General features: G+C 36.0%; 1 protein-coding gene across 1 annotated transcript in view; it reads right to left on the bottom strand.

Moving 5' to 3' along the window:
- COG5 (component of oligomeric golgi complex 5) overlaps nucleotides 1-17,437 on the bottom strand; it is a 313,042-nt gene that overhangs the window by 74,679 nt on the left and 220,926 nt on the right. The window contains exons 12-14 of the mRNA XM_012812313.2: nucleotides 11,634-11,838; nucleotides 2,755-2,916; nucleotides 124-223 (exon numbers count right to left, since the gene is read on the bottom strand). Coding sequence (XP_012667767.1) covers nucleotides 124-223; nucleotides 2,755-2,916; nucleotides 11,634-11,838 — 467 coding nt within the window. The remainder of the gene's footprint in view (nucleotides 1-123; nucleotides 224-2,754; nucleotides 2,917-11,633; nucleotides 11,839-17,437) is intronic.

The following is a 17,437-nucleotide window of genomic DNA, read 5'->3' as shown; positions in this document are numbered from 1 at the left end:
GGTGTACGTGGCTGGCGCCTTAGCCGGTTGAGCTATAGGCGCCGAGCCTGGTTAGTCAAGTATTATATAATTAGTAATTCTAAACCAAATCATTAAAGTTTATAGAGAAAGGAAACTACTTACAAGCTGCTCTGATTTTACACCATATAACTGGATGGTCTTTGCCACGTTTTTTGACACAGCTAATGTGAGGTTTGCGTCAACAGCCGCTACATTTAGTTCACTGGAGAAAACAAAACAGATTGTAATTATTACCAACATATTTCATCAACAAAGTAAAGAGCCACATATAAACCTAAATCCAATAAGCAATGTAGTGATTCTTTTTATAGATTTCTCTGATTGCTTCCAAGAATTGGTTGCATTGTTTCTTTCCCCTTTAAATTCAGCACTAGGAAAAAGTGCTTTGAGATGGTTTTGTTAATGACCAGTTTCTCATTAATAAAAGCATGGCATGTGTGGGTTCAGTCTGTGATTAACACAGTAAATTGTGTACAGATTTTTAAAGTAGGACTCGTGCTAATACTGATAAGTACAATTAGAGGCTTTGCATTTCATAGACATCTGCAAGGAAATGACAGCTCTTGAATGGAAATGATGACCTTGAAGGAACATAGGCTAAAAATATAAATTACATATGATACATAAAGATATTCAGTTTCTTTAGAAATTACGCTAATTCATGCCTTTTTATATAGGGTAGCTTTTAATAATAAATACATCAAAAGCCTAACAGGACTATAATTAGAAAATTTTTTAATTTGGATTCTTAAAGTTTTTTTGTCATGCTATTTTCAACTTTGTATTGGATAATTGGGGCATATGATATGACTGCCAACAACAACAAAAAATCCCCAGTATTTTGGGCAGTGCCTGTGGCTCAGTGGGTAGGGTACCACCCCATATACTGAGGGTAGTGGGTTCAAACCTGGCCCCGGCCAAATTGCAACAAAAAAAATAGCTGGGCACTGTGGTGGGCACCTATAGTCCCAGCTACTCGGGAGGCTGAGGCAAGAGAATTGCCTGGGCTTAGGAGTTGAAAGTTTCTGTGAGCTATGATGCCATGGCACTCTATTGAAGGCAATAAAGTGAGACTCTGTCCCTACCAAAAAAAAAAACAAAAAACCAAACAAACAGTATTTTACAAAGACCACAGAAAGAATACTAGAGGTTAAAAATTGTATGAAAATCTATATACAGGGCTGGGCATGGCAGCTCATGCCCGTAGTCCTAGCACTGCAGGAGGTGCGGGCGAGAGGATTCCTTGAGCTCAAGAATTTGAGACTGGCCTGAGCAGGAATGAGATCTCTTCTCTAATAAAAATAGATAAATTAGTTGGGTATTGTGGCAGGTGCCTGTAGTCCCAGCTACTTGGGAGGCGGAGGCAAAAGCATCTTTTAAGCCCAAGAATATGAGGTTGCTGCGAGGTATGCTGACCCCATAGCATTCAACTCAGGGTGATAGAATTGAAACTCTGTCTCTCACACACACACACACACGAAAAAAAAAGAAAGAAAAGAAAAGAAAAAGAAAATCCATGAACAGGTAGAAAGCAAGAAAAATAATTATTATCTTTGAACTAACAGAATTAATCTTAGCACTTACCAGATTCTCTTTTCAAAGATATTAAAGGTATTTGAAGCAACACGAGGGCATTCTATGTATAACAAAAATAGCCTTTTGTATAGTATTGAGATATAATTTTATTAATGTTCACTTTTAAATTCTATTAAACCCTGGCATAAGTATGTTTATTCAAGCTCCAGACCCTATTTGATTATAATATTGTCAAGTTGCATAGAGGAAAGGAGTTGCCACTTTAATGTTTACATAAAAGGTCAAAGAGATCTAGTTGAATCTAGGATGGTTTTTATCACTACCACACTAAACAGATGACACAGACATTAGGGTAAAACATCTAGAGTCCAGACACTGGAACACCAAGGTACCAGCAAAGAGATTTAGGGCCAAGATGCTGCCCAATCAAGACACTGAAAATACGTTTATGCATATTATACTTGTGGCTTTGTTAGTCTTATTCTACCATGGCTCAGATTCACCATCTTCAAATCTGTAATCTCAGAGAAGTTAGAGCTTGGGCTAATACACATGTATTGCCCTGCTATTTTTACTCCCGCCTCAAATGTACAGACCCACTATTATGACAACTTGTTAGCTATGACAGGAACTAAGATAATTTCAACTGCAAATTAATCTGGATAATTTCTAAGTGTAAATGTCTAAAGGCAACAGTATAATTACACTGTCTGCAAGCATTCAGGTGGCACCTCTGCTAGGATACCTTCCCTTTTTAGAGCCTTAAAGGCTGTCACATTCACTTAGAGAGCTTAAAATAGCAAACACAAGAGGGCTAATCAAGATTATAATCCTATTTCTGCCAAGAAACACTTTCTGGGTTTAAGATAAAAGCCATTTACCTCTGTGGTTTAGTTTCTCAAATTATAAAATTAGTTTTTATATTTACTTTCCTGTATAATATTAAGAATGTACTATGGTATAAAAAGCTGGGTTTACTTTGTATCCCTGGGAAGACATAATCATAATAAACTATTTTTAGACTATACTTAAATGACTTATTAATTGGAATCTCAAGTATATAGTCATTCAGTGCCAAACAATTTAACTACTGGCCTAATTACTTGAATAATTTGAGTTAAATTAAAATTATACTGCTACTATAATAACGAATGTAGCAATCATCTTATGGCATGATATTATATAAAAAATACATACCTTGCTATAGTTTTAATGATACCATCGAGTTCATCAGAGGAAGGAGGATTACGACCACCAGTGGGAAAAACCAAGTTGATAGGATCAAAGAGTCGTGACAAGGATTTTGATAGGTAAGCAGCTTCATAGGGTTGTAGCGAGTCTTTCAAAGCTTTTTCTGGACTATGGAAACAAAAGATTTTGAAAACTAACTTAAATTATATAAAACCACATGCTTTTGTATCAGTCTGTAGATACCTTTATAAAAAACACATCTCCCATAAAAAATATAATTACACATTAATAAAAAGGAAAAAAATTCAAAATATATAAATATATTTACAAATACATTTCATAATTAAACAAGAAGGATTACACAAATATTTCAATTTACACTTAAGTCCTAGCTACATATATAGTATAACATGCACCAATACCTACTGCATTATCTGTCTCCTAAAACTAAAAGAGTAACTTGGGTAAAATCTTATTAATGCTAATGGAGGCTATGCCCTTATTTGGGAAATCCCTTCTGTAAGGGTATCAAAGCATGCACAAGAGAGACCAGCCTGCAGAAACCTGTTCCATTAGCTTGGCTCTTTCCACCGACAGCTGCCACCTCCTATAAAGTTCACTGTATGAGAGGAAAGTGTACAGATTTAAACTTTTACCAGTTTTCCCTTGTCTGACCAACAATGATGATGACAAAAAGTATTTTTTGTGAAAAGTCTCACAATCACACAGATGATCTTGATTAGAGTTCCAAGCTAATTTGTTTTATAATTTTCTTTACAAAATAAAACTTAACCTGCTCAATACTTCTTTTCTTCTTAACCTTTGGTTTTCATTTAGCAATTAAACTATTGGATCTTGCATTTTTCCTTTGACAATTACTATCAAATGGCTCTGACCACTATTTCCATCTACTTTCTTACTCCTGTAAATAATTCAATGTCTTTTCACACCCCTCCATTTACAATCCCCTGGCAGCCCTTCCACTGCCTTTTTTTTCCTTAAAGAACAAATTCCCCTTTGTCTTAAAGTTAACCTTAAAAATATCTGACTTACTCTTTCATGTATATGAAACCTGCTTTTCTCTTTTTCTCACCCTTCTAATCAACTGACAAGACCTAGAGGTCAGAATGCTCTTGGCACATACATCGCAATTCCATAGTTATCTCCTAATGCTTTCTCATTCAGTAAGAATTTCACTCAACACATTTTTACTAAGAATACTATGCACCAGACGCTTTGTTAAGTGCTAGGAAGATACCAATTAAGAGTGCTTTACAGTCTAGTGAAGAAATAAGCAGGTAATGTGTTAATTATAACAAATTCTATAAAAGAAGAAGATAAAAAGACCACAGTGGGGGCATGGAAGAACTTAGTATCAAATCTGTCAGAGGCAATCCTCTAGAAGTCTGGGCCATCTATTTAAATGTCTTCTCTATTTTTGCTCATCTATTGACCTTAAGAAGCCTCTTCCCTCTTCTGCAGAAATTTTGGCTCTGAATTATAAGTACTAACACTCTTCTTATTCTCCAAATCTCCTTGGTGACTACAGTGTCCAAACAGGTAACTCTTCCGAATCCCATCCTATACTACACGTCTGCATTTACAATGTCCTTTTCTTTTACCTTTACTATGGAGCTTCCAAATGGGCATCATTGTTTTGAACTGTTCCACCTCTTAAGATCTCCAAGTTTAAAGATAGTTTCCCATATGTCCCACTTTTTCCTCTTTTCTTCCCTTAAATATTAAGTCTCTACAATTTTTCAAGTCGTTTCTAGTGAAAAAATATGGTGCTCAACTCATTAAAAAAGTTCCCTGTTTTCTTCAAGCACCCATGCTAACAAGCAAGATACATAAAACATAAATAAGAATGTGAAAATAAGTTAAATATGGAATATGATAATAAGTGCTAAGAGAAAAATAAAGCAAGGAAGACAGAGAATATGTTTAAGCCTAAACTTTTTTTGAAAACCAATTTTAGATAGGATGAGGCAAAAGAAGTTTCACTGACGAGACCTAAAGGAAAAAAGGGAGCAAGTTATGTGGATTTTCAGAGGAAGAGCCTCCTATGAGGACAGAATAGCAAGTGCAAAGGTCCTGAACAGGGGTCGGACCTGGCTGTTTGCCAAGAAAGAAAAAGCACAGCAGGCAAGTCACAGAGAGTAGGACAAGAGGACATCAGAGAAAACAGATGGACCAAATCACGCTGGGCTTTGTATACCCATAAAGATGATAGATTTTACTAAAAGAACTTGTTCTTTGACTTGATTGTGATCTCTGCTAACTGGCATCCTCCATCAGCCCACCAGGTCCTATGTTCTCCTTTATCCCTGGCCGTCCGTTTCAAGATATTCTCATGAGCATGCTGATTCTTCTGATTCACCTTCCTTTCAAAGCTCTTACTAAGATCTTAGTTGCTCTATCTACTGTTAAGCTGCTCGGGTATTGCAGAGAAAAAGTAAATTATCTCAATTAAACATTTATACAAAGCCCTTAACATAGAGACCCTGAAACTCAGGTAACAACTTGAAATCCTACTTTTGTGGCCCTTCATTCTCTATGGGTGACCTTTGCTGGTGCTTTAGACCAAAACCACTGGCCATGAACTTCTTCAGCTTGGCACTTCTCTTGTTTAATTTCCCCCCTTAGAACTTCACCTGTGATAGTTTCTGTAATTTTCCTATTATTTCAATGAAAGAAGTTCCTCCTTTTTAAAAAATAAAAATTTCTCTAAATAATTTAATCTACCTCCTCTTTTCCCATTTTCTCTCTCTCTCTCTCTTTTTTGTTTGAGACAGAGTTTCACCCTGTTGTCCTGGGTAGAGTGCTGTGTTATCGTAGCTCATAGCAACCTCAAACTCTTGGGCTTAAGTGATCCTCTTGCCTTATCCTCCCAAATAGCTTGGACAATAGGTGCCTGCCACAATGTCCAGCTAGTTTTTTTTTTTCTTTTTCTATTTTTAGTAGAGACACGGTCTCACTCTTGCTCAGGCTACTTTCAAACTCCTGAACTCAGGCCATCTACCCGCCTCAGCCTCCCAGAGTGCTAGGATTACAGGCATGAGCCACTTTGCCTGGCTCTCCGGCTCTCTTAAAATAATAAAGTTGTAATTCTGAGTAAAAGGTTTTATTTGGGAATAATATACGAAGAGTAGGATCGTAATTTTGGAAATACATATGGACCAGGGTAGCCTCTAATATGTCTGGAGAAGAAAGGAAAAATTAGGGTTTATTGGAGAAAGAAGATGTTATACAAATTGTTTTGAAAGAAAGCTTACCGTTACTGGCAGCATTTTATAAGAGCTGGTGAATTCTGACTGGTATGTGTCTAGGTAGGACTTTTTAATCTTGGAGTTATGATTAGGCCCTTGCAGTTTTGGGTTGTGCTTGTAAGACCATATGCAACAAAAGCAAGTGTTCTTGTGTAAGCTGTTAGCTATCCTTGTGTGACATGTGTAGTAGGCTGTAGTTTGAAAAAATTTCTCATGATAGTTCCTATTATCAGCCAACTGGCATATGAGAATCTTGGCCTTCCCTGGAATCTGCCAACTTTCACTGATGTAATTTACATATCACACAATTGAATCACTTAAAATGTACTATTCTCTGTCAGATTTGAAGATATGTGCAATCATCACCACAATCAATTTTAGAACATTTGTATCACCTCAAAAAGAAATCTTGTATCCTTTAGCTATAACCCCCTCCTACCCTAAGCAACCACTTATCTACTTTATATGTATTTTTGTAGATTTTCATATGAATGGGATCACATAGTACATAGGGTTTTGTGTGACTGGCTTCTTTCATTTAAGCAAAATGTTTTCAAGGTTCATCCATGTTATAGTATGTATTAGTACTTCATTCCTTTTTATGGCTAAACAATATCCCATTGCCTGAATACTGTTTACTCATTTGTGGACATTTGGGTTATTTCTGTCTTTTGGCTATTCATAAATAATGGTATTATGAACATCTGCATACAAATTTCATTGTAAACATGTTTTTATTTCTCTTGGTTATATCCCTAGGAATGAAATCGCTGGGTCATACAGTAACTCTATGTTTAATTGTTTGAAGAACTCCTAAATTATTTTCCAAAGCCTTGTACCACTTTAGATTTCCACCAGCAATGTATGAAATTACTAATTTATTTCTCTATATCCTTGGCCAAAGTTTGTTCTAATCTGCCATTTTATTACAGATGTCTTGGTGGGTGTAAAGTGGTAGTTCGCTGTGGTTCTCATTTGCATTTCTCCAATGTCGACCATCTTTTCATGTGCTTATTGACCATGTGATGAAATTCTTGGGAGATGTATCTATTTTAGATTATTTGTCTATTTTTTAATTGGGTTATTTGTCTTTTTAGTTTTAAATTGAAAGAGCTCTTTATATATTTTAGATACAATTCCATTGCCAGATATTTGAGTCACAAATATTTTCACCCATTCTTGATGGTATTCTTTGAATCACCAAAGTTTTTAATTTTGAGAAAGTCTAATATATCATTTTATCTTTTGTTGCTTGTGCTGCGGTGTCATATGTATCAATCCTTAACCAAATCCTGAGACATAAAGATTTGTTTCTGTATTTTCACAGTTTAAATGTTTAGTATTTAGATCTCTGATCCATTTTGAGTTAATTTTTGCATATAATGTGAGATAAGGGCATAACTTCATTCTTTTGCAAGAAGCTTTCAGTTATTTCAGCACCATTTGTCAAAAAGATTATTATTATTCTTTTCCCATTGAAAGAATGCTCTCTACAGTCTTTGGAAATAAACTTATTATAGATCTATTAGTTTATTTCTATACTCTTAAGTCTACATCTATCCCTGGGCCAGGACTATACCATCTTGATTACCATTGCTTTGTAGTAAGCTTTGAAACTGGGAGTGTGAGTTTTCCTACCTTATTTCTCTTTTTTCAGAATTGTCTTGACTATTCCGGGTCTCTTGAAATTTCATATATATCTATTTTTAAGACAGGGTCTCATTGTGTCTTCCAGGCTAGAGTGCGGCAGCATCATCAGGGCTCAACACATGGCTAATTTTTAAAATTTTCTGTGTAGATGGGGTCTCACTAAATTGCCTCCTGGCCTCAAGTGGTCCTCTTGTCTTGGCCTCCCAAAGTATTAGGATTATAGGCATGAGTCACCTTGCCCACTTTCCATATGAATTTAGAATCTCTTTTAATTTTCTACACAGAAGTCAGCTGAGATTCTGATAGTAATTGTATTGAATCTATAGTAATTCATGGCTATGGAATGTTTTTCCATTTATTTAGACCTTTAATTTCTTTCAAGAACATTATACAGTTTTCAGGGTATAGTTTTATACTTTATTTCATTAAATTTACTTCTAAATATTTTATCTTTGTGGTATTGTTAGGCATATTATATCTATTAATATTATAAGCCCACAATAAATCATTACAATTAATATTTTACCATCTGTCCACATTTCCTTAGCACACAACAGCTTTGTTCCCACCCACATCATTTGTGCCATTATTTGCAAATGTATTAGGCATGAATTACATTTCTAAATGTTATAGCCTCAACAATGCATTCTATACATACTATTTTACACACAATTGCTTTTTAAGTCAGCTAAGAGAAGAAGAAAATCCATGTTTATAGTGTCTTTTATAACTTCCTAATTAGCCTTACTGGTGCTTTTTGTTTGTGTGGATTCAAATTACCATCTGGGGTCACCAGCTTTCAGGCTGAATTATTTTTTAGTATTTCTGGCAAGTTGGGTCTGCGAACAACATATTCTCTCACCTTTTGTTTATTTAGGAAAATCTTTATCTTGCCTTTGTCTTTGAAGGACAGATCCACTGAAGATTGTCCTTTAACCAATCTGAGAGCACTATCTTTTGGCATTTTTTGTTTCTGCTGAGAAGTCAGCTATAAATATGATTGGAACTACCCTCTAAGTGATGTGTAGTTTTCCTCTTGTTGCTATCAAAGTTTTATTCTTGTCTTTGATTTTTGGCGTTTATATTATGACGTGTTACTTGTGAGTTTATTGAGCTTTCTAGATGTATACATTATTATTTTTCTTTCTTTCTTTTTTTTTTTAGAGACAGAGTCTCACTTTATCACCCTCAGTAGAGTGCTGTGAAGTCACAGCTCACAGCAACCTCCAACTCCTTGGCTTAGACAATTCTCTTGCCTCAGCTCCCCAGTAGCTGGGACTACAGGAGCCCACCATAATACCTGGCTATTTTTTGTTGCAGTTTTGCCGAGGCCAAGTTCGAACTCGCCACCCATGGTATATGGGGCCGGTGCCCTATCCACTGAGCCACAGGCACTGCCCTATATCATTGTTTTTCAATAAATCAAAAAGTCTTCAGTTATTTCTTTTCCTTTTTTTTTTTTTTTTTTTTTAGATAGGGTCTTGTTCTGTCCCCTGAGCCAAAAAAAGTACAGAGGTATCATCATAGTTCAATGCAACCTTAAACTCCTGGACTTAAGCAATCCTCCTATCTTAGCCTCCGTAGTAACTGGGACTACTGGTGTGTTCCACCACACCTAGCTAATTTTTTTAAAAAATGTTTTTTTAGAGACAGAGTCTTACTATGTTGCCCAGGCTGGTCTCAAACTCCTAGGCTCAAGTGATCCTCTCACCTTGGCCTCCCAAAGTGCTGAGATTGTAGGTATGAGCCACCATACCCAGCCTTACTTTTTTTTTTTTAAACACAAGTAACATACACTAATTTCAAATAAAAGTAAAAAATACAAAATAATTCTATCTCCTGGAGATAAACCACTGTTACCATTTCTTCTATATAGTTCTAGACCTTTTTCAGTGTATGTATATGGATTTAAAAATAAAACTAAGCCAGGGGGGTGTCTGTGGCTCAAAGGAGTAGGGCGCCAGCCCCATATGCCAGAGGTGGCGGGTTCAAACCCAGCCCTAGCCAAAAACTGCAATAAATAAATAAATAAATAAATAAATTAAATAAAACTAAGCTACAAATAGAATAATACTATGCATGCTATATTATATATACTTGAAAATATGCAATATATCATTAAATCTTTGTAGATCAACAGATATAGCTTTTGTCTTCTTGTCCCCTATTCTACTAGGCTTAACCAAATCTCCTTGTTTATTATAAGAGTTTACTGAAGAGACAATATAGCTTCATTCTATCTTTCCACACCTCTTCTGGCCACTTATTTTGCCAATCACAACTTCTTCTTTTTATGTATTTATTTTTTATAGAGACAAGGTCTTGCTATGTTGCCCAGTGCTCCAGAGATCCTCCTGAATAGTTGGGATTACAAGAACCCAATATTGCCCCTGGCTCTAGACCAAACTTTTATATGTTATATTCTGCCAATCAGAACTTTTAACTACAATAGATTCAACTATATGTTCTCTAAAAATGGAATTAAAAGAGAAACAATTATTTTAACAGCACTCATGAATCTATCCAACATTTTTCTTATAAGGTAGGTGATAAGAATCTGCTACTGCTTTCATTAGCCTCGCCATAATAAACATGATTCTAGGTGCTCTCACCTAACAAGAACAGTGTAGGGATACACGGCACACCTTCAACAGGGACTTACCTAACAAATGTAAACAATGTAGCCTAATCATTTGTAACCTCATAATTATTCTGAAATATAAATAAATAAATAAGGTGGTAGTGTTTAAGGAAAGGTGTGAGAGGCAATCACTTCATCTCATGCTCAAATAGAAATTTTATGTTTCAGTTTGGAGGAAAAGCTGGCTGGGTTGAACTTACTAAGATAGTATACTTGTTTCTAATGTGGCCCTTGGGCCAGATGCAGTGGTTCACACCTGTAATGCTAGCACTCTGGGAGGTCCAGGTGGGTGGACTGCCTGAGCTCACGAGTTCCAGACCAGCCTGAGCAACAGTGAGACCTCATCTCTAAAACATAGCTGGGCATTGTTACAGGCGCCTGTAGTCCCAGCTGCTTGGGAGGGTGAGGCAAGAGTATCACTTAAGCCCAAGAGTTTGAGGTTGCTGTGAGCTGTGACACCATGGCACTCTACCAAGGGTGACAAAGTGAGACACTGTCTCAAAAATAATAATAATAATAATGTGGCTCTTAAATAAGGCTGCATTATTGTACTTTTATGGGTGATAGAAAAGATTTTGGGGGTAGTTTTGACTATACAGTCAGTTCTCCACATCTGTGGTTTCCGTGTCCACAGATTTGACTAAATAGATTGAAAGCCTAGTTAGGCCTACAACAGATGTGTCTGTAGTGAACACATACAGCCTTTTTCTTATCATTATACCTTAAACAATACAGTATAATAAATATTTACATCTATAATAAATATTATAGCTAATCTAGAGATGATAAAATTATAGAAGAGGATGTGCATATGTTATATCAAACACTAAGCCATTTTATATAAGAACCTTGAGATTCCACACGGATCCTGGAACTAATCCCTATGGATCCTAAGGGATGACTGTACTCAGCTTTTCCCTAACACACGAAGAACCTGCCTTTAGCGTAAGACTTATTTTCCCTAGAGTTTCTGAACACACCAGTTCTTTTTAGGTCACATTTATGCTAGTGGCAAATCAATAATGATGGTATCTGATATAATCACAGGTATACTACTGGTTAAAATACAATGACCACATATTCTCATCTCTTAGCCTTTGACTACTTTAGTCAGTGATATAACTTTAAAATTGACTCTAGCAGGAACCAGAATGCTCAACCAAGTGTAAAGTTAAACTTCTTCAGTTAGAAGTCTTGCAAAGTCTTTTAAGGTATAAAAATAATAATCATTACAAATATTTAGAAACTTGGCACATTCCCAATTTCTAATTAAAAGACAAAACTCCATAATATGCCAACAAACAGGTAAAATTAAATAAACATACTCATAATCTGGCTTTTTGGGTAGGAATATGTCTTGTGTATCATCTTCTATGTGTTGTAGGTCAACAAAGAAGTCTGTAGTTCCACTTGCATTAAAATTCCCTTGTATATTTTGACTGTATTGTTGAAGACGTTTCCATAAGTCATTATAAAGACGTGATAATTTAGGGTATTCACCTTCAAATGCCTGTTTCAAAAACATAGACGCTGTCAAACAAAACAAGAACATAGATTAATAAATAATAAAACAGACTACAGTAAAGAAATGTTTCTTTTGCATATAAAGATATTATGAATAGTTCATACTACAGGACAAACCAAGACATGTTCCAGTAAGGCCTTTTAAAACGATGCTAGTAACAGTAATTTTTCACTCAACTATTCATTGCATTTGATATATAGATTATATATTCTGAAACTTAGTCTACATTAAAAGTTAGAAAACCCTACAATTATAATTGCAGATATCAATTCTCCTCCTTGATCACTGATAAAAACAAGTATATGGAGAATCAGGATATAAAAAATAGCACTACCACCCAATTGACTGAAATTACATTTGTGTAATACTTAATCCAAAGCAGCAAATACATTCTTTTTAAGGGCACATGAAATATTTTCCAAGATCAACAATATTTGGTTCCATAAAACATGTCTGAATAAATTCAAAAACTTCAAATCATACAAAGCATGTTTTCTAATCAAAATAGTTTTAGGTTACAAATCATTAACAAAAAGCTATCTGGAAAACTCAAAATTCCAAGTCAAATACTTGGAACTAAAAAAAATGTTTCTAAATAACCCATGGGTCAAAAAAGAAACCAAGGGAAATTAGAAAGTACTGTGAACTGAATGAAAATTGTAACAAAACATAACAAAATCTGTGGGATGTCACAGAAGGAGTACTTGAAGAAATTTATATTATGTTTGAAAAGAAGAAAGCTCTTAAGTCAATGACCTAAATTCCATTTTAAGAACACAGAAAAAAGAGGTAAATAAAATCCAAAGTAAACAGGAAAAAGAAAATAACAAAGATCTGTATAGGTATCAGTGAAACAGAAAAACAGTAGAGAAACAATGAAATAAAAACCTGTTTCTTTGAGAAGATGAATAAAATTGACAAACTTCTAGCCAAATAAATTAGGGGGGAAAAGGAGAAACAAATTAGCCATATTAGGAATAAGGGAGGCAATTTCATTAAATATTTCACAATACTCTGCAAATACTAAAAGGATAATAAAGCAATTATGAACATTATGCCAAGACACTTGAAATTTTTCATAAAATGGACAAATTCTTTGAAAGACACCAACTACTCAAAAAGAAATGGATATACTAATAGATATAGCCCTATGTTTTAATTAAAAACTTTCTAAAAAGAAAAACACTGCTGGTCCAGATGACTTCAGCAGTGAACAATTTAAAAAAGAAAAAACAAACTTTATATCAATCTTCAACTCATTGCCCTGATACCAAAACCAAGGACATAAAAGGAAAACAAACAGAAACTACAGAATAGGATCCCTCATGAATACAGATGTAAAAACTATAAAGAAAATCTCAGCAAATCTAGTCCAATAAAATAAAAGGAAGAATGCATCATGATGAAGGGGATTTATCCCAGGAATTCATAGTTGGTTTAACATTTTAAAATCAATCAATGTACTCATCATATTAACAAGCTAAAAAGAAAGGGCATGTCATCTTTTCAATAGATTAAGAGAAAGCATTTGAAAAAAAATCTAACATTTATTCCTAATAAAAACTTCAGTCAATGTGGAACAGAAAGGAATATCCTCAACCTCACAAAAGGCACCTATGAAAAACTATACCTAATATGATTCTTTTTTTTTTTTTTTTGAGACAGAGCCTCAAGCTATCCCCCCGGGTAGAGTGCCGTGGCATTACAGCTCACAGCAACCTCCAACTCCTGGGCTCAAGCGAGTCTCCTGCCTCTGCCTCCCAAGTAGCTGGGACCACAGGCGCCTGCCACAACGCCCGGCTATTTTTTTTTTGGTTGCAGCCGTCATTGTTGTTTGGTGGGTCCGGGCTGGGGATTCGAACCCGCCACCTTAGGTGTACGTGGCTGGCGCCTTAGCCGGTTGAGCTATAGGCGCTGAGCCCCTAATATGATTCTTAACACAAGAAGAGTTAATAGTTTTGCTTAAAAGTAAGCAACAAAACAATGATGCCTGCAGTCATCACTTCTATTTAACATTGCCTTGGAGGCTGTAGTCAATGGCACAAGATATACATACACATACATACACATGTAACATTCACATTAAAAGGTTGGTCTCAAACTTCTGAGCTCAAGAAACCCACCTGCCTTGGCCTCCCAAAGTGCTAGGATTACAGGTGTGCCTGGCCCCAACTATAGTTAAAGCTTACAAATAAATACTGAATATTTAAATCTTGAAGCTAAGTTCTACCTTAATTTCTTTTAAAGTATTTTCATTGCTTACACAATTTGATAATAAATTATTTATTTTATAAATATTTATATGACATCCATTGTATATCTTAATCTAACAAATCATTTATAGGCAGAAAATTATAGGTTGTTAATTTCCAGTTACTTGAGAATTTATTATTTAGATTATCCTCTTGTGCAAACTATTGTTCTTTTTAAATTAATCACTAGTGATTACAATGCAAGCATGTACCTGGAGATAAAATTCATATTAAAACAATCACTATTAAAATAATACCTTATAAATTAGAAGATAATCCTATGTAAATTTTCCTGCCAGGTAATAGGTGTGGGAGACAACCCTCTGACTAAGAAAGTCTGCCTTTGATTTTATTTCACTAACCCTGTCTTCTTGAATTCACTGCAGTAAGAATGAACCCCTGTAGCTTCAAAACTTTGTAGGCTAAGACCCATGCCAGACCTTGACCTAATTCACGTAGAGATGAAAGGCTATAAATAGTCCAGTGTGCTCATTTTCTCTCTTCTCACCTTCTCTGTTGTAGTACCTTTTACTTTCTTCCTAGAACTGAATGAACACTGAAGGTTGTTACTAGTTTGTGTTGATGGCCTATCCTTCTTACCTTTAATATGGGAGATACAAAGTAGTATTTGATTTACTTATCTTTGTATCTATTTACATTAACAGTAGGCACTGACTTATTGAATAAACAAATAAAGTAAAAGTAGAATAAAGAAGGATTTGTAATTATGTCATTTTCCCAGATTCTAATAGCCTTGTCTTAATTGCCTCATTACCTCTAGATTCCTGGTTTAAGGGTTCAGAGGACAGCAGCATGTCAGCTTCATTCCAGAGCTACAGCACTCATAGCTCTTGCCTTAGTTGTGCCTAAACCTCAGCCTGCATGATGCTTCTGCTCCTGCATCTCCCCAGTGGAAGGACTAAATGCTTCACCTCTAGGCCACTGACCTAGATCTGGCCAAGAACTGGCAGCTTTCCCACCAACCTTCAGGTGCTCAAATACCAGGCAGTGCCAAATCTACCTGAAAGGATTTGCTGACCATCTATTACATGCCAAGTACTATTGTAAATGCTAGAAATGCAGCAGTGAACAAAATAGGCACATTCTTATCCATATGGAACTTACACTCCAGTGAAGAAGGACAATAAGTAAATCACTATGTAACATAACATGAGGAAATACTAAGTGCTTTGAAGAAAAGTAAAGCAAGGTTAGAGAATAGATAGGGATCAAAAGGGCCTCTGAATGAAGCAAGAACATGAGCCATCTGGATTTTTCTTTTCTTTTTTTTTTTTTTTTTGAGACAGAGCCTCAAGCTATCCCTCTGGGTAGAGTGCCGTAGCATCACAGCTCACAGCAAACTCCTGGGCTCAAGAGAGTCTCCTGCCTCAGCCTCCCAAGTAGGGAGGTGCCCACAGGTGCCTGCCACAACGCCCAGCTATTTTTTGGTTGCAGCCTTCATTGTTGTTTTGGCAGGCCCAGGCTGGATTTGAACCTGCCACCTTAGGTGTATGTGGCTGGCGCCTTAGCCAGCCATAGGTGCTGAGCTGAGCCATCTGGATTTTGAAGAAAGAATGATTCAGCTGGAAAAACAGCAAACACAAAGGAATTGGAGTAAATTATCCTAGTAGATGGTACTGGTCATAACTTGCATGTACTTTGGAGGACTTAGCCTGAGAGAGTCAACTTTCATAGCCAGGTTAGGTCCCCGCTTTGTTAGTAGATTGCTACCTACTTGTCGCTGATCCCTTTTCCTAACTGGGGTCCAGTTCCCAATAAACTGGTAAGCCTTGCACCTAAATCTAGGCTGTGAATGTAAAGGAAGCTAGTAATCTATTGACTTTAGGATGTCTTGGAATTATTTTGTTTCATAATTGTATTAGAGTTATCTATTGCCACGTAATAAATTACTATAAACATAAGTGCTTACTTTAATGACATTTTCTTTTTTTTAATATACTCATAAAATACGATATTTATTCAGCCACAGAAAGGAATGATGTAGACACATGCTACAACACAGATGAATTTTAAAAACATTATGCTAAGTGAAATAAGACAAACACAAAAGGCCACATATTATATGATTCCACGTACATGTGCATGTAATGTCCATAACTGGCAAATTCACAGAGACAAGACAGTGTTTTTTTTTTCTTTTGAGACAGAGTGTCACTTTGTTGCCCTCACTGGAGTGTCATGGCAACACAACACTTGGCTATTTTTAGAGAGAAGGTCTCACTCTTGCTAAGGCTGGTCTTGAACCTGTGAGCTTAGGCAATCCACCCACCTCGGCCTCCCAGAGTGCTAGGATTACAGGCATGAGCCACTGCTAAAGTAGATTAAATTTCCAGAGGTGGGGAAAAGGGGGAGATGGGTGACAACTAATGGATATGAGGCTTTTTTTGGGAAGTGATGAAAACATTTTAGAATTATACAGTGGAGATGGTGGTGCAACTTGTGGCTATCCAAAAATCCTCCGAATGATACAGTCTATAAGGGCAAATTGTATCTCAACAAGAAGGAGAACATACTATTGCTAAAAGCCACTTTCTCTATGCCAATACTTAATATATAGTGTTTTAACTAATTGACACAGGACTAGATATGATCTTTGCCACCTTCTTTTTCAGTCACCTTTCCATAAGTTTTTTCCATAAGTTTTCATATTTAACACTTAATCCATATTTAAATTTCCCTTTTTGTTTAAAAAATGTTCTTCACAGCTAATTTTCCCTCATGGACATCCAATCCAGGACCCACATGTTACATCTTGTGCTGATGCCCCTTCAGTCTCTTTGAACATAGCACAGTCCCTTTTCCATGAGTTTGACCTACTGAAGAGGCCAGGTCAATTATCTTGCAGAACATCCTACCCTCCGGATTTGCCTGGTTGCTTCCTTATGGTATCGTGAAATCCGTTCCTCCATTTCCTGTTTTTCATAAGAGATATGTGCACAAATAAAAGCTCTATCTGAGCTATATCTATTTAAGTTAAATATCTTTGACTAGAACATGCCATAAGCTATATCCTATGCTCCATGGAGTCACACCAGAGGAAGCATCAAATTCGGTTGATGGATGACCCCCCGATATGAAGGTGCTGACAGCTCGACACTTTGATTGCATGGTTTCTCTCCCTGTCACTGGAAAGCTATCTGTGATGTGTTGCTTTAGCATTATACTAGTATCGAGCTCACCAGCAGCCATTTACTAAACAGTTTTTTAACACCGATTGAAAATTTCTGCCTGACTCAATAATTTCAATGGGGCTTCCAAAAAATTGCTTTCCTTATTGTATTATTCCTTCTGTATTTATTTGCTGGCATTCTGGCACAGCTTTTCCTCATTA

Source organism: Otolemur garnettii, unplaced genomic scaffold (assembly GCF_000181295.1).
Source record: "Otolemur garnettii isolate 467f Iridium unplaced genomic scaffold, OtoGar3 scaffold00005, whole genome shotgun sequence".
NCBI classification, from domain to species: Eukaryota; Metazoa; Chordata; class Mammalia; order Primates; family Galagidae; genus Otolemur; species Otolemur garnettii.
Note: the sequence above shows the minus strand (reverse complement) of the source record. Positions and strands in the feature narration are given on the sequence as shown.